The sequence below is a fragment of the Chanodichthys erythropterus genome, chromosome 12, assembly GCF_024489055.1.
Source record: "Chanodichthys erythropterus isolate Z2021 chromosome 12, ASM2448905v1, whole genome shotgun sequence".
NCBI classification, from domain to species: domain Eukaryota; kingdom Metazoa; phylum Chordata; class Actinopteri; order Cypriniformes; family Xenocyprididae; genus Chanodichthys; species Chanodichthys erythropterus.
The window spans coordinates 60,538,285-60,557,038 of record NC_090232.1 but is presented as its reverse complement, the minus strand read 5'-3'; the positions used below and the strand labels follow the sequence as shown (position 1 = coordinate 60,557,038).

The 18,754-nt window shown below is 38.0% G+C and overlaps 1 protein-coding gene across 1 annotated transcript in view; it reads left to right on the top strand.

Annotated features, from left to right (window-relative positions):
• The window catches only part of LOC137032502 (vang-like protein 1), a 173,288-nt gene that overhangs the window by 101,812 nt on the left and 52,722 nt on the right, over window positions 1–18,754 (top strand). Inside the window, exons 4-6 of the mRNA XM_067404261.1 lie at window positions 1,973–2,404; window positions 7,961–8,034; window positions 10,390–10,523. Of these exons, the coding sequence (XP_067260362.1) occupies window positions 1,973–2,404; window positions 7,961–8,034; window positions 10,390–10,523 (640 nt within the window). The remainder of the gene's footprint in view (window positions 1–1,972; window positions 2,405–7,960; window positions 8,035–10,389; window positions 10,524–18,754) is intronic.

Here is an 18,754-nt window from a genome sequence, read left to right as displayed (position 1 = left end):
ACTTAACAAGGAGGTTGAAAATCATTTTCCTAAGTATATGCAAAAAAAAAAAAAAAATAAGCAAAAGGAAAAACAAAATAACAAAAACTACTACAATCAACTGCCCATGATGTTACTGTGGCTGGACAACCCCTGACTCACTCTGCTCATCTTTTCATTGCTATAAATACCCATTTAGCACATACCAACCCAAATAAAGGTAAATATCAAATAACAACTCTACCAAATAAACAAACAAAGTTACAAAATATACACTATCATACATAACATAATACAATCATTTACCTAAAATACAAGAAAAGAAAATATTCAAACCAACAAAAGATTAAATGACATAACAAAATAACATAACAAAAAATCCCCTCCAACTCAGAACATGATGGTACAGTCCAACTTCCTCTGGCACAGGACAAAAGAGGGAATTGAAACACCGCCTCTCCCTTTGTCTGCTGCCACATGGAATGCGACCGTCACTCCATGGACTCAGGTAATCTAGGACTCAGGTAAAATTAATCAGCAAAGAATATAAGAAGTGTGCACCCTTCTATACATTCAAGATTTTAATAAACTGTTAACTTATTAAACTTGTCATGTGTTTTTCTTGTAATAAGGGGGTTAAAATAAAAGTAACAAACCATATTGAACTAAACTAAATTAAACATCAAATCAAACGCAATGGTAAGGCTAAACATGTGAGGTGGGCTACGCACCCGTCACACCCTTTTTTCACTTTTTCTATTCAAAATTTATTTTACCCAGATAAACTCATATTTAAATAACTTAAATCACAATTTTTTTCTGTTTCCTAATCTTCCAAATTTTACCAAATCACACTTAAATTAATCTCTTACCAGAGAGTCGTGTAGCCACCTGGGTTCATTTTCTGATTCAGTGGTGTCCCCCTCTGGACCCTTGCGGTCGGCCCCTCATCCCTTAATCTATTTGGGGTAGGGCTGAGACTACTATTAAGTCCAGGATGATCAGTCACCGTCCGTTCTCGGGTCCAAAAGGCACATCCAAGGAATCCCACTTCCTGACACCAAATTGTTGTGGCAAAAAAAAAAATCAACCCGACTCTCTACTGCATAAGAGACAAACATGTCCAATTGTCTTCAAAAGGTTTTATTTCTTGCAGGAAAGGTCAGACAGGTCATACAGACACAAGTAGCTGCAGAGTGTAAGACCAAGAATGAAAGCTTCCCCTCACTTTTATATCTCTAACCTCCAAGGCCAAAGCCTCTGTCCTTTTACCATATTTGGAACATCTCTTAGTGGCTGTAACTTTCCACACATTGTTAGCACAGACATGTTTTTAACATACATATAAAAGCATTCTGAAAATTCCAAAGTTTATTGCCCAGTACATATTTGTACATATGCTACAATCCTGACATTGATCAGAATTGTCCTTTTTGTTTACAAAGGGAAACCATTTTTAAAGCATTCATGCAGTGTTCAAGGTTGAAACCTTTATTTATTGCTTTAAATAATATTTTTAAATGTTTTAATGAGCATTTTTCAATGAAGTAGTTAATTTGTGGTTTTAAATATTCCCAGAACCGCAAGTATCAATGTCAGGTGTTTAATTTTATATTAGGTCATGCAAAAATGGCAATTTATATTACAAGAAAGGAGAAAGTGGATAAAGGTGTGTGTAATAGTTTAGAAGCAGTGTTTGGTAACTCTGTGAAATCAAGAATCTTAATAGATTTTAATTATTATATAAAGCTGTGGATGAACTTGGAAAGTTTTAATTAATTTGGTGCTGTAAAGGTATATTGTGTGATGTTGTTAATGATGAATTATTTTTTCTTATTTAATGGAAAATTTTGTATGATTTTTTTTTTTTTATTGATTGATGCTTGATTTAAATGTTTTTTTGGAATAGGTTGTTTATTGTAATAAAGATGTTTTAAAAATCAAAATCTCTCTCTCTCTCTCACCCCTCTTCTTTCATACCTCTTGTTTCCAGGATGATAACTGGGGTGAGACTACAACAGCTGTTACTGCTACCTCAGAACACTCTCTATCCCAGGAAGACATTGTTCGCATCAGCAAAGACCTCGACGACAGCGTGGGCTTAGACTGCAAACGTTATCTAAGTGTCACTCTCTCTGTCATCCTGGGACTGGTGGTCTTTCTGACTCCACTTGCCTTCATTATCCTGCCTCACCTCTTCTGGTCTGATAGACTGAGAGCCTGTGGAACAGCCTGTGAAGGTCTCTTTATATCCGTGGTATTTAAACTGTTGATTTTGTTGTTGGCACTGTGGGCTTTATTCTTCAGGCCACGCAAGGCTAGCTTGCCAAGAATCTTCGTCTTTCGAGCCCTACTGGCCACATTGGTGCTACTGATTGTGCTTTCCTATTGGTTGTTCTATGGAGTACGCATCCTGGACTCACAGGTGAGAGGTTAAAAGTGTGATCTGTTGGGATCGCATTGCTTTCTCACAATATCCGAACTGCTCCAGAGTCCATTTCATTCTAAGACAACCTCATTCAGCCTATCCTGGATTGATTGTTTTGGTGCAGATCAGAGCGCAATTGCCATGTTAATATTTGCCTAAGCGAACTAAAATAAGGTTTATAAAGAAACGCTCCGAACAAACCAGGTGTAAAAAATGTCCTTAGCTTCCATTGTGCTTTCAATCCTACATACACCCCTGCTGCACATATTACCTTTATGGATGTCTAATTTTGTTAGCAGCCCCCTAGAGCAGTGGCTCCCAAACCTGTCCTGGAGGATCCCCAGCCCTGCACATTTTTTATGTCTCCCTATTTCTGACACACCCATTTCTTGGTCTTGCTGTCTCTACTAATGAGCACGAGTTAAATATTATTATACATATTTATTTAAATATTGTATATATTGTATTATATATGTGTAATATCTCTATCTATCTATCTATCTATCTATCTATCTATATATATATATATATATATATATATATATATATATATAAATTATATATATAATATATATATATACTATATATATATAGATATATAGATAGATATAATATATATATATTACAGTCTGTTGTATTTACATGAGATTGTGACTGCATTATCTGTATCATAGCAACAACCTGGGTTTATGAGCGAATCAGGCTTTAATCGACAAGCAAAACATTTCCTCTGAGTTTTAGACTGCAGTCACCACTTTTCTCTTTCTTATATGGTGTCCATTGAGCGCCAGAATATTTTAAGGCAAGAATGTGGAGAAATTTCATTTCCTATTATTTTTCCCTTCCTTTTCCATGTCTGCAAACATGATAGCTAATCGTTCACTTCAACTACAATATATCTGTGCCAAATCTGCCAGCCATACAGATCCTTTTAGATTTACACATCTCTGCCTTTTCCCTGTAATGTTGTTAAAGTTAAGCACTTCCTCTGCTCAGTTCCACTTTGTCACCATTGGAAGAGCTCAGACATCTGTGTCTCTTGTTAGGCATCTGGCATGGATGCTGTCCTCCATAGACCCAATGGACTTTTAGTTTTCATACTGATATCCTGCAAATACGGCAACACTAGTCCCAGATTAGCAACAGAAGGAGATATCCTACAACACTTGTCAAATGCCAATGGCACAAAAACCTGTTTTTGAAATAGGAGGAGGACACCTCTGCTTTTTATTTTGTCTCCTCCTGAGTTTCTGTTGTGTGATAAGGTCTCTGCTCATCCTCAGGGTGGAAAGTAGTAGAGTTTTTGTAGCATGTATGGAAATAGAAAGCACATGGTGTGCATACTGCAATCAGGTTAGCAGGGCTTAACAAATCACACAAGCTTCTGGGTGAGTCATCTTTCACCAGTATAACTGTTGCCGTGTTAAGCTACCCAAACAAACTCATATACACACATTCACTTTGAAAAGTGTTTGGGTAACTCTTAGCAGCTGGTCTAGTCTGTTATCCTGATTTGAAGCCATGTGTGTAATTTTTTTTTTTTCTGGTGACAGGATCAACACAATATTACTATGTTTACTCTCTGGCATAAACAAAGCACACATTATTTCCAGTGAAGCAGCATTAGATCTGTGTAATGTCTATAATAGACTGATTTGAAACCACTGCAGAAAACTAAACCACTTGTATCACTGAATAGGGTTTTCTATAAAAGCCCATTCAATGAAAAACAGATAAACTACTCCAGAAAGGAAAACCATATCTACTTGTATATACTATTATATGTATAATCTTGTATAATTTACATTATCAACAGCGGTGAAATTTTGCAACCTTGAAAGCTCAACATTGCAATTTTGCAATTCTATTCATACACCCTGTGGTGAATAGCATATTCAGTTTTATGGCAAGCCCCCTTTCTAACTGCCACAGTGGTGAGAGTTACATTTCGAATGGATCTTGGTAGACTAGCACAAACATGTCTATTGCCATCAGATAGACACCTTTCAGAAGGCAAGAAAACAACCCCGTAGCTAGCCTGGAAAAGAGAGAACTTCTTATTAGTTCACATGTGGTTTCACCCATCTTGAAACTCATACTGCCATAAAAAAAAAAAAATACTTTAAGATTTCTGGATGCAGCAGCAGTGGCTTAAGAAAAGAGACATGGGCGTACAATACGTGAGGGACAAGGGGACATGTCCTCCGCACTGTTAATAAAGCATAAATTTGTCCCCTGCACTTCTTTTGGCTGTGATAAGGCCAAAACATGAATCCTTTATGGAGAGTGTAAGCGCTCCATAATGTTCAGATCGCCTCGTTTTGGATAAGAATAAAACAACAGGTCATACATAGACTATCTTGTCTCTTTGAATTTAAATCTAGATTTATTCAGTGAACACACTTGCCTGTGTAATGGCAGTAAGAGCTGTGCGTGTAAACCTCACTCCCCTGACCACGAGGCATTCTAGTGTGAAAGGACCGTAATGGCTGTGGTCTTTAGTGTCCTTGTTAGTGCGCCCTCCTCTCACTCCAAAGAATACGGTTCGATTTGAACCTTATTCTGTGGCATGAGAGGTGGGCACACTAACAAGGATGCTAAAGACCACAGCCGTTATCTGAACGTTGAGCGCTCGCACTCTCCATAAAGTATTCGTAGAAGTAATAGAGTAATATGACTTTCCAGGACGTCATCCAGCTTAGAGCCTTCACCGACCTCAAATCTAGGTCCCAGCGCTGGCTCTGGCCAGAGGCACTCAGGCCTGAGCCCAGTCCATGTCCGACAGCTTGCCAGAATTCTTGGCCCAAGCTCGACTGGAACCTGTTTTTTTTTTTTTTTCATCCCCAGAACTCAGCCTTTGTTCAGATTTATTTTTAATGGCAAAGTAGTTGTAATCCTTTTTCATTTCTTTATTAAGCTAAATTTAGAGAAAGGTTCATCTTTGTTCATTAAATGTAAGTTTCTGTTTCTTAAAGTGACAACCGCAAGGATCAATTTAGGCCCGGTTTCACAGACAGGGCTTAGCCTAAGCCAGGATTAGGCCTTAGTTCAATTAGTATATTTAAGTAGCTTTTGTAAACGTACACTAGAAAAAAAAACTTTAGTGGTGTGCATCTTAAGACCAAACAATGGCACTAACATATTTTAAGATATGTCAGTACAAGTTGCTTTCAGTTAAAACAGCTCAAACTTGAATTTTAGTCTAGAACTAGCTTAAGCCTTGTCTGTGAAACCAGGGACAAGACTCTCAAATCAACCCTTGACTTGCTACAATAAAATCCATAGATATAAAAGACTAATATAAGCATATCACAGTGTTAATTTAAACATTTATTAGCACTAAAAGGCCGTTTTTGACAAGCTGAGGCGGGCTGCTCGCAACAGCGTGCAGAAGAAAAATCTAACAAAATGGGCTATATAATAAAAAAATAAAAAAATAAATAAAAAAACATGCATGTTGTATTACATTACAGCTATGCATCAAAAATCACATCTTTACCACAGAACATGGCCATTATTATTTTCAAACAAAAAACAAGACAATATGCTACAGCCAAAAGAACACTCATAGAGAGAATCGTGAAGAAAAAGCACAGCATCTGCATTGGAAAGTTTTAATTAGGGAAGCTCATAACTGACTGGTTAACTGTTAACCAAGAATTTTAATAATGTGAACCATAGCTTCATTGTCGCAGTATACGAGGATTTGTATCCTGGACCATTGATTGCCCCAAAGAATGCAAGCCACGACCACAGGATATAATTCTAACAGAGCTATAAAAAGTGTGTTAGATGGGAGAACCGACAATTCTTTTGGCCAAGCACTAGCAAACCACTGATTATAGTAAAAACCTCCGAATCCAATTGAAGGAGCAGTGTCAGTAAAGAATTTAAGCTCTACAGATGCCTCGATCTCGTCATTTTAAAAGAAAGATATTCCGTTCCAACCTTCACAAAGGAAGGACCAGAATTGCAGTTCAAATTTGCAGCCTAAATCTAACTTGATAGAATCATGCAAACTATCAACTGTTTTCGAGAGATCAATAAGCCTAGAAATTAAAGAACGACCTAGCGGAATAATTCACATCGCGAAATTTAAATGCCCTAATAGAGAAAGCAGTTCTTTTTTTAGACACAATCTCGCACTCCAAGGCATCTTTCATAGCCTCCCTAATGCGATTAAGTTTATCGAGGGGCAGAGAAGCTTGCATGAGATTGCTATCTAAAGTAATTCCGAGGAATTCGATAGTATTAAATGGTCCCAGTGTTTTCTCTTCTGTAAGAGGAATGCCTAGCTTAGTGAAAGTTTCCTTCAAAATATTAATACATCGCTTGGGTTGAGAATTTTTGTAATCTACAACCAAAAAATCAATTAAAGCACGAAAGGCAGCTTGCAATTATTTAAAGGTGCCCTAGAACTAGTTTTTACAAGATGTAATTTAAGTCTAAGGTGTCCCCTGAATGTGTCTGTGAAGTTTCAGCTCAAAATACCCCATAGATTTTTTTTTTTTTTTAATTAATTTTTTAACTGCCTATTTTGGGGCATCATTAACTATGCAGCGATTCAGGCTGCGGCCCCTTTAAATCGCGCGCTCCCGACTATAATACAGTGCATTTACAAAGTTCACACAGCTAATATAACCCTCAAATGGATCTTTACAAGATGTTTGTCATTCATACTGCATGCATGCGTCGGATCATGTGAGTATAGTATTTATTTGGATGTTTACATTTGTTTCTGAATGAGTTTGATAGTGCTCTCTGTGGCTAACGGGCTAACATTACACACTGTTGGAGAGATTTATAAAGAATGAAGTTGTGTTTGTGCATTATACAGACTGCAAGTGTTTTAAAATGAAAATAGCGTCAGCTCTCTTGTCTCCGTGAATACAGTAAGAAACGATGGTAACTTTAACCACATTTAACAGTACATTAGCAACATGCTAACGAAACATTTAGAAAGACAATTCACAAATATCACTAAAAATATCATGTAATCATGGATCATGTCAGATTTTATCGCTCCATCTGCCATTTTTTGCTATTGTTCTTGCTTGCTTACCTAGTCTGGTGAATCAGCTGTGCACAGATCCAGACGTTAATACTGGCTGCCCTTGTGTAATGCCTTGAACATGAGCTGGCATATGCAAATATTGGGGGCATACATATTAATGATCCCGACTGTTACGTAACAGTCAGTGTTATGTTGAGATTCGTCTGTTTTTCGGAGATCTTTTCAACAAATGAGATTAACATAAGAAGGAGGAAGCAATGGAGTTTGAAACTCATGGTATGTCTTTTCCATGTACTGAACTCTTGTTATTCAACTATGCCAAGGTAAATTCAATTTTTGATTCTAGGGCACCTTTAATTTTAAAAGCATCGACAATGTAGGCTTTGTCCAGCCAAGCACCCTTCCCAGCTGTTTTTATAAATTGTATTGCATTATCTACTGAAGCATAAAACATTGAAAAATTAGGAAAATCAAGCTATTAATGCTAGGGACATATTCCTTATTATGAGGAGCTGATAGATCTATAATTAAACGTTTTTTTTCCCGAATATTTCCTTGTAGCCACACCTATTGGGTTGATCCGGAAAAACTGGAAAAGGAGAGCTATCGAAAGGTCTGATCATGTATCCTTTCTCGACTTCTTTAGCCAATAGACTGTCTACTACTTCAGGTTCCTTAAAATCAATATTATTAAGCATTATTTTATTTCAATCAACAGAAAAAAATAGCTTTCTTAGCATGTAGCTGTGATCACAATCCTTAAATTGACATTGATTTATAAGCAGACCAGAATTAACTTGCAAGAATGTACACAAAAATTTTACTAAATCATGAACACTTAACTAATCTAAACTAACACATACACACAATCATGCAAACATGGATAAAATGGAAAGTGAAAGTGAATGAAACCAGAACATAAACAGGGAATGAAGCTATGGAAAAGAGCCATTTAACCATTTGAAAGAATCATCAGTTTCTCACTACAAAGCTCCTTTGTTAACAAAGGGATTCACAGCTGTAACTAACTAAACATCAATTTAGTACAGATACTTGAATTTGCCTTAGCTGTTAAAGAACATCTGGATATACAGTCTCAGGAGAAAGTCTCAATGGTTCGTTCCAATGGTGCTGAAATGGCAATTGATTTCTTCTGCTTTGAATAAGGAAACGATTATGTACTTGCAATGTTAGTTTGACTCTGTTATGGTCGAGGAAGGTACACATGGCTTGGTGTGTTGAGCTGCCGGCACAGCTGCCGGGTGAGGTTGAGTGTTGGCTTTTAAGTTCCATAGAGAGTACACCCCTTGAGTTTTGGCTTAACCAATGAGAAAGGTGCAATTTCCAAGTGGGAAATGTTTGGAAGCTGACTCATTTGCATGAACACAGAGATCTGGTAGTTTCTGTGCTTATAAGCTCTGATTAATATAACAAGCATGCAATGCATTATATTAGAAGGTGATGTCCACCAAAGTCTGAGTCATTAAATGAGGATTATTTCAATAGGAGACACCGCATAGATGGGGCTACATTAAATATAAGTTCTATCATCAGGCATGTATAACAATATACAATATAAAAAGACAATATACAGGAAGTGATAATAGACAAAATGTACTGGGGAAATGCATGTTCATTCATTAAAGGTGCCATAGAACAATATTTCACAAGATGTAATATAAGTCTCTGGTGTCCCCAGAATGTGGCTGTGAAGTTTCAGCTCAAAATACCCCATAGATTTTTTTTTTAATTAATTTTTTTAACTGCCTATTTTGGGGCAGCATTAACAATGCACTAATTTACACTCGGCGCCGCCCCCTTAAATCACGAGCTCCCTGCCACATGAGCTGTCGACCATATTACAGGGCATTTACAAAGTTCACACAGCTAATATAACCCTCAAATGGATCTTTACAAGATGTTCGACGTGCACACTGTATGCATGCTTCGAATTTTGTGAGTAAAGTATTTATTTGGATGTTAAAGTTTTATTCTGAGTGATTTTGAGGCTGTCCTCCGTGGCTAACGGCTAATGCTACACTGTTGGAGAGATTTATAAAGAATGAAGTTGTAAGGAGGAGGAAACAATGGGTTGGAGACTCACTGTATGTCTTTTCCATGTACTGAAAAACTTGTTATTTAACTATGCCAAGATAAATTAAATTTTTGAATCTAGGGCACCTTTAAATGATCGTGCTCAATGATCGTGACAATTTACAAATATCACTAAATATACCATGATATCATGCATTATGAACCGTTATTATCGATCCATCTGCCATTTTAGCTATTGTCACTGCTTGCATGCTTCACAATACCTGCATAACTTCTGATGATTTGGCTGTGCAGCTCCAGACGTTAATATTGCTTTGCCTTGAACATGAGCTGGTATATGCAAAAGTTGGGGGTGTATATTAATGATCCAGACTGTTGCGTCACAGTCCATGTTATATTGAGATTCGCCTGTTTTTCAGTGGTGTTTTTCACACACGAGATTTACATATGAAGGAGGAAACAATGGTGTTTGAGACTCACTGTATGTCATTTCCATGTACAGAACTCTAATTATTCAACTATTCCAAGGTAAATTCAACTTTCAATTCTAGGGCACCTTTAAGCAGATCTGTCAATGAATTGGTGGAATTCCATATCTATGGGACTGCATGGGTTTCTTGTAGACTGTACTTTTCTAAGCAGGCACTATCCCTCAGGTGTCTTTGAAGTGTATGAGGAGAGCAAAAGGGGGGTGATCCTCAGTGGAGAAACCAGACATCACTTTGCATGGGTGAGGGGTTGTGAAGATTAACTGCAACAATTTGTTTGATCAGTTCAGTTGTTACATTATATAGTCAATTAAAGTCACCTTCATTTATGTAGTGCTTTATACAATACAGATTGTTTTAAAGCAGCTTTACAGTGATAAACAGTCAATAATGATCACTTATCTTCTGGTCTTTTTCATGTGTAGCATCCAGAAGGCAGCTGTGGTTATATTAGAGAACTACTACAAAGACTTCACTGTCCATAACCCTGCAATGCTAACAGCTTCCAAGTCCCGTGCCACCAGACACCTGGCAGGCCTCAAAGTCTACAATGTGGATGGTGAGTTCACAACCATTCATGTATACAAGAATCATTTCCATTTGCCGAAAATGTGTTTATCATTTCAAATACTTTTCCAGTTCAGTGATTTTAACACAGAGAAGTTGTTGATTTTGAGATAACTGTACTATTGATGATAATGGATAGAAGGGTAGGTTTAAACGATCCTCTCCATGCCCTCCTCCTCTGCTTTTTATTTCTTTTAATTCCTGGTCTCGTCCCACGGTGTCTCCTGGAATACTGTGTCTTGAAGCAGTAGACAATAGTTAAAGTCTTATCCACTTCATTTTTTTGTTTGTTACAGGTACCATCTGAAACTGGAAAGAAAAAAAAAAACTACTGCTTCACACTGACTAGCAATAAAAACGGATAAAAAACAAAACAAATAGAAACACTCCACACACACTTTAAAACAAACATGCTATGCTACGTGCAACAGGCTGCCACTCCACCGGCGCCATCTGTCATATATTTAATTGAAATTTCTCCTTATTAAAATTACACCCGTTCATCCGAATTCCGATAACACTTCCTATAATGAGTCTCACACCAGCCAGGTATACGATCTCATAATCACAAACTCGTCAGTCTTGGTCATTAGACCGAGGCAGTTGACTAATATTCTAGAGGTCGTACCCACTTTGCTCATTCTAGAATACATTATTTAATCCCCATAGATCTGAACACACTGAATTAAGGTAAGCCTATTTTTAACCAGAGGCCATGACAATTACCATAGAAGTTAAACCATATATGGAAATTGGGCTGGATGATTAATCTCAATTTAATTTCAATTAAACCACACAAGATTTGGCAAAGGCATGATTATTTTATGTGCAGATTATCAGAGTTGTACGTCTCTGTGATCAGTAGTAAATGCTTCTCCATCTGAAAGCTGTTACAAAGCCTCATATTTCTGTTTCCCCTGTGACCTAGTTTCCCGTTCTGTTTATTAGTTCATTTGATCATTTGATCCACCTGTGTCTTGTTAATTATCCCATCACCTTGTTTAGTTCCTTTGTTAGTCACATGTATATATACCTTCACTCCTTGTCCGTTCTCGTTGTTGTCTCCACGTGTTAATGCTGTCACTAACCCTGTTTGGAATCTACTGTGTCTCATTAAAGTATTGTTAATCGTCATCTTCGTCTTCGTCGTGCTTTGGTACACAGCACACGTAACAAAAGCACTCTAACGCAGAAGCTGCAAATATGCCCTGCCGCTGAATTAGATAATGTGCCATTCCAGGAAATCCCTATCATACTATCGCTGTAGCTGAATAAACAGAAGATTGAAATACCTTGATTGATTAAACATGACTAATAAACACATAACTGCCTTATTCTGTGTAAGAAGCCACATCTCACAGAAGGATACTCAACTGTCGTTATGAAGTGAGTTTGGAGTAAAAACATTATTAAATGTCAGCTTCCAAGTCCCGTGCCACCAGACACCTGGCAGGCCTCAAAGTCTACAATGTGGATGGTGAATTCACAACCATTCATATAGACAAGAATAACTTCCATTTGCCGAAAATGTGTTTATCATTTCAAATACTTGGAAGTCTTTTGTTAGACAAGATGTTAACAAATGCTTTTCATGTCTGGAAAGATGTTTGATGCATGTTGCTTTTTCAAATGCACATTATAAACAACTCAAACTCGCAGTGCTTTTAGATGGATTAGCATTTGGAGCCATACTTCATTGACAAGCCGCGCAAAAAAATAATTGCAGCTCTGTGATTTCATAATCACACTAAGCCAAATCATTTAAGCGCCATTTCAGTGTTATTTTTCTAACTGTGCAATTAATTGTTCAGCCTTAAAATGGGTGCTTCCTTATATGGTCACCAAGGAAGCACCTGTATGGAGCCTGGATGTCATCAAGTGGAAAAGACTTACTGAAAATGATTTTTTGAGGTATCAAACTAAAATTTGGAACACAACTTTGATGTTCTTACAGTTTTAGTCAAACATGTTTTGTAAAATACTCTGTGTTCCAAATTATTAATAATTATTAGGGATGCTCATTTCGGTTAAATTTCTCGACCGACAACCGACGATCGCTCGTTATCCGATTATTAACCGTTAACTGATGAGATTATAATATTGTATAGCCTATATGATGATAATATGACATATATAGGCTATGCCATTAAATAAAAAATACAATTGACCAGTGTCTGTGTCTTCCACTGGTTTATTTTAACATGCAAACAGCAGCATAGAACAGATAAACAACAGAACCTGGATTCACATTATGAAATTGTCACGCACCTGCAGCGTTTCTGATAACAGAAAAAAATATTTAAATAAAAGGCATAAAATAAATAGGCCTACACTAAATATTTTTTCATTTTATTTTAGACATTTTTTCCGTCAAATAAAAATAGGCCTACCTCAAGGATTGTTATTGTTATGACCACGGACGGTGCACGTGTGCATACCTAACGCATCTTTCTGCGCTCATGGGCAAAGGAGTTTCTTTGAAAGGCTCGCGCACGATAGTAAACGGAATGCGGGAAATGAAGTATATGGCCCTAAATTGTAATGATCTGGAGCTCACGGTTCACATTGAGAGAAATGGGAACGCGGGGGCACCGCGATGCGACTGCAAAAGGCACTTTCACTTTCGTGATCAAAGTGCATGCCACTGATAAGCTTTGTAAATGCAGTATTACAGTAGCTATACACATACCATACGGCTCTAGCCCTTTGGTTGCCCTAGGTGAGATTGCCCTAGCCCCCCCTCCCCCCAAAGGACAAATACTATACACCAATTACAAGTATAGATAAATGCAACATAAAGTTACAAATAAAATATGAGTTCTAACTGTAGTATTAATTTTCGTGTACAGAAATGTAATAATTAAATATAAAATGAAACCGTTTACTGTGTAAATGTAATGTAATATAGATTAATCTTTGTTAAAGCTGTGTTTTGTTGTTTGATTTACATGACAGACAACCGCAGGTATTTTTAGGTTGCTGTCACTTTAAGAGTAAGACTCCATGCACGCGCACATCCGATAGATACACATTCGATTCCGAATTCTCACCTCGTTCAATTAAGACATAACCGAATGTGTTTTTGAGAATACTTTATTATTTTATTATTTTGACTGACATAATGCGTGCATTGAGGACGCGAAAGAGAAATTAATTTAGAGTTTAAGAGCTATCTGGAACGCGCCTCTCTCTCGCTCTCTGTGCGCGCGAGCCTTGTATGCGCGTCTGCGCTTACTGATAACAGACCTGCGTGCCATACCTAATTAAATCCTCTTTTCCTCTTCTAGCGCTGGAATGATTTTATATCTATTTAATGTGTGAAATAGCAAGACAAAACACGTTCAAATTATAACCTGTTCACTCTATTGCGGTGAAACTTGCAAATGATCCGTGAATCACATGCGTCCCGAACCGTGGGGCTTGATCCGAACGGATCACGGATCAACAACAATCCGTTTAACCGCTAGTTCAAGGTGATGATGCACAATACTAAGCAAATTTATTTCATTTAACACCTTAATGGCTGAAATGAGAAGATTTACCTCTATACTGGGTTTTCCTTATTATCTTTCTCCGTTTTCGTCCCTGTGCACCGGAGGGTTTATTAGACCGCTTCATTTTCTTCATCAACTGCGCACTTGCCTAAAGTAACGTAACGGCGACCCTAGAGGGCGCCCGCGCCCCCAACATATTTGCCGCCCTAGGCAAACCGCCTAGTTCGCCTATAGCAATCGCCAGCCCTGCATACCAATTAAACGCGCAGGTCTCTCTCGTGCGTCCTCCCCACTTTGTCGCCGGTCGAGGCAATAATTTTTCGTTTCACTTTTAGATATCTCTTTTATAGATGCCATCAATGCTTTTAACTCAAAACAGTCCATAGACTACAAATCCTTCAGTCAAGCCAGCTCGCGCGTCAATCTGAGAGATCAGCCTTTTACCTTTAAAGTGTCAAATTTCTCGGTTTCTGAATGGACGGTTTTGCTTGATTGACAAATGCTAACGTTCGGCCACGATTTATATAGCATCGACCTGTCCTAAAACGTTAGCACGCTGTGATCGATTGCTCGGAGATCGTGTTTCTCTGTTCGAGAGCGCATTTCCTCTTCTTCACATCTGCAACTAACAATTGATTATTTATGAACGAAAGCTCACAGAAACGTGAAAATTGTCTCATTTGAAAGAAAATATCCTAAGCTAAAAGATGATATATTGTGACTGATTGTACAGCCCTTATCAAAAGTGCGGGGGTCGATTTCTGTCTTTTCCTGTCCCCGTGCCAACGGCGCGCCTGACCCTTTCTATCGAAATGGTCAGTACTTCTTTTCGCTCGCTTCATTTTGCTTGTTGCTTAGCGAAATATGTCTGGCACGTGTGAAACGTCCCGCGAGTTAACAAATAAGCATATATGTATATATTGCATATTTTTCTTTACCCATGCAGCAAAAAAAAAAAAAAAAACGTTTAACTGATAGTATTAATCGGTTAAAATTCTTACTTTCGGTTAACGTTTAAACGGTCAATGTGAGCATCCCTAATAATTATTATTATTAAGTGACACATCAAAAGGATTCCAGTACAATAAACATTCAGGTTGTTTTAGTTTTTCAAAGAAAGTGTTTGTTTGTTTGTTTGTTTTATTTCTCCATATCTTTTCAGATAACTGGTATCAATCTCAGACTGGTTTGTTAAATAGTTTGCCAGGTCTAATTTAGATTGTTCCACAGTGGTGGATAAAGTACTTGAAAGCCATACTTGAGTAAAAGTATAGATATTTACCAGAATGGCTGTTCTCCACTAATACAGCATATTTGTCAACAAACTAATTACTTTATAGTGATATTAAAACATGTTTAACATACCGCTTTGTTGTCTATATTTGAAATCCGTTTTTGAAGTATCTCGCTCTGTGCAGCACAGCCTCACTTCACGTGTCAAAACAAACTCTACGAGTGTTGTGGCCAGTCTGCAGTGTTCTAAGATAATTCTAGTTTCTTCTCAAAAAAGCTCTCAGAGTCAGAAATTCCAGGTCTCCAAAAGATATTCTTTATTGCCAGGCAACAAAGTGAGATGTCAGCTTCTCATCAGGCATCGCATCTGATCTAGACAGTATTAATCAGCTCGTTTTATATGTTTTTCTTATCGTTACAGAACCAATGAGCTATCTTTTTCTTTTTGCTCCACCCTGGCGTTTTGCCACCATTATCTATGAGTACCCCTCAGCTTTGGTTTTAATGGTGGCGGATCGCCAACCGCTATATTTTTTAAAAAACATGTTTTAATGGTTTCTTTGGTACTTTCCACAACTTTGCTTTTATAATTTGCATTGAATACACTTATATTTCATTTACGCTTGATGCTCTCAGTGCAGAAAACCCGGTGCTTTCCAGTGTTGTTCATACAAGCTATTCTCTACTGGTAATACGTTAATAATCAATGAATTTTCCCAACACATCCCCCCTTTGGGGCTCTCTTTAGCCCCACCTCTATGCCCTTGTCCCAGAGCATGTCCTCATAGGTCAGCCTGTTTCCTTCTTCTTTCTTAGTGACAAAAATAGTCACCCATCTTTTTCTACCAAGTGACCTTCCCATGGGGACACACTCCAGAGGAGAATGAGACCAAACATCTCCCCCCTTTGTTTGTCTAGAGAGGAGTAAAAGATCCCATCTCCCTACCTAAAACCTTCTTTTAGGGGGATACTTCTTCACATTTCAATTGATTCACAAGCTTTGGTTATATCAGTAGATTAATGCACTTCAGTGATTACACCATACAGTAATAGAATAATGGCAGTAGTAGAATGCACATATATAAATATGTATATATAGTCCCACGATGCCAGAGGAACTCTCAGGCGCTTCCGGTGGCCTGGAGCGCTATCTGGGCTGCTCCACCGTTGCCAGAGGTACCTGGACCTGCCTAGGGTACTATCTGGAGTTGGGACTGACAGCGGGTTTTTAAACCACCAGTAGAGTCAGCCCTTGCTGCTAAGCACTGAGGTGCTCGCCGATCCTTTCTTCTCTTGAGTTCCTTTGGACTTTTCAGTAGGTTAACAAGTGCATATTATAACTTCAAAGTAGTGATGAGTAAATGAATGAATATAGCAATAAAAGAAATTTAAGAAAACATTCTTGTCATTTCCCTTTAAATCTGGTTGCATTACCTCATAACACGGATAATGACCTGCTTCAGACCCTTAGTCGTCCCCTCTCATTCTTTAAAGTGATATTTAATAATGTGCAGGTATTTTATAATATTGGAAAAAACAAAAATGAAAATAAAAATTGGAAGGGGGTTTATGCCAAAATAACAAACAAAACACCCACTTGCTAACTGCCTACTCTATCCATTGTCTGATATGCTAACTTGAGTTTTTGCCCCAAAAGAAAATACATGTTCTTGACTACCTCCCTCTCTATCAAAAACAGCATTAAATTCAGGGTCAAAAATAAAAAAGTGGCACCCCTTCCATTACACCCCAGTTAGGGATCATTTCATGGGAATTCGTCCAGCTCATCCAGACCTGGACCTATTGGATACACTCCAGTTGTCGTGGTGCATCCAATGTCAACCCCAGATTGTTTTACAGACACATTCACCATCTGCTTGGCTGCTGCACCTGCCATCATTGATCTGAGAAAAGGTAACACACAACACAACAACAACACAAAAATTCCAACAGCAACTGCTACTATTACTCCCACCTTTACCAGCCATTCTTTCCATGAGCCAAAAAGAGAGTCAAACCATTCTCCAATTTTTCTGTCTCTTCCAGCATTTTCAGTGACTTCTGTTCTCAAACTCTTTAGCTTCTTCATGGCTCTGGTAAAGGATCCATCAGGTGCTGTGTTGTTTGGGATAAAGGTACAACAGTCAATTCCAAACATCACGCAAACCCCGCCTTTTTCCGCGAGTAACCAATTCAACGCTTGTCTGTTCTGCCAGGTCATTTTACTAGTGTATTTCAACTGTTCTCCCAGAGCCATCAGAGCATCATCTGTGTAATTAATAAATCTTTGCTGATTGTAATAAATGTAGTTAATCCATTCAGCATTCTTATTTGGAGTTATCCAAACAAATATAGACTCAAATCCTGACTTCACTTCATCTCTTGCCTTGAATTCATGTGGTATACCTCTAGGTTGACCTATAGCATCTATAACCACATTAGGATCTGGTTTGTATGCTCTTTTGGCTCTATGTCCGGGAGCTACATGCTGGCTTGGTGTTTCATCATCTGGGTCCCAATCAATCATTGTTACTTCTTGAGCTAGTCTTACTCTAGCACATATCCCTTTCCACCCTTTTGGTAAGGTGGCTCTTAGTCGTTTGCCTCCACATATCCAAAAATGATCAGCAATTGCTTCATCTACTGCTTCAAATTGATCTATTATTTGGAAAGGCCAGTGTGGCATTTTCACATGCTTCCATAGTTGTGATAACTGTCATGTCAATATTTACAGTAGCTGTAGCGTATATTACGCTGTATGTTTTATGTACACCTGATTTATAATACATGTCTTTATCCAAATGCCAAATTATTCCACACTGTCCTTGAAAGGTTCCATAATCTACATCCCCTTTTGACTTGTTGAAGCATTCATATATCAAAGTTCGATCAAAAACATAATTCTTGGGAGTTTCTCTTCGTCTTAGATCAATTCTTACATCTAATTTTTTACATTCATCTCCCCAATATTCTTGCTCATAGTACCTGTGATAGTATTTACTTCCCAGTAATGCCAGACACTCTGCAGGGCAATAAGGAGCAACTCGCCCTGATATATTTACACAATGATTTGAATAAAATCTGGCACAATGAGCAAAGCTATATTCATCAGGCACCACTGTTAACTTTTTCAAAGGAGATGGCGAGCACAACAAGCAAGTCTCTCTCTTTGATTGTTTGGCAGTATATTCTGCCCATTTATACCACTCATTATGATAAGCAATGTCCAACAGTTTTTCTTTGTGCATTTCTAAAGCCATATCATACCCTAATCCTTCATAGTCAGTGTCATTCAAGTCAGCAGCTCGTTTCTTTATAGATCTATTTACAACAGTACCTTGAGTTGAGTTAATCATCTTGAATTGGATCACTTCCGATGATGTCCTCAAGGTCTTGAAGATTGAGGGTGGGAAAGTCTCCTGGGAGGCTAAGACCTGGGAGGTCACTGGCTGGGGATCCGCTATCTGCAGTGGGTAGGTCAATACCTTGGAGTTCG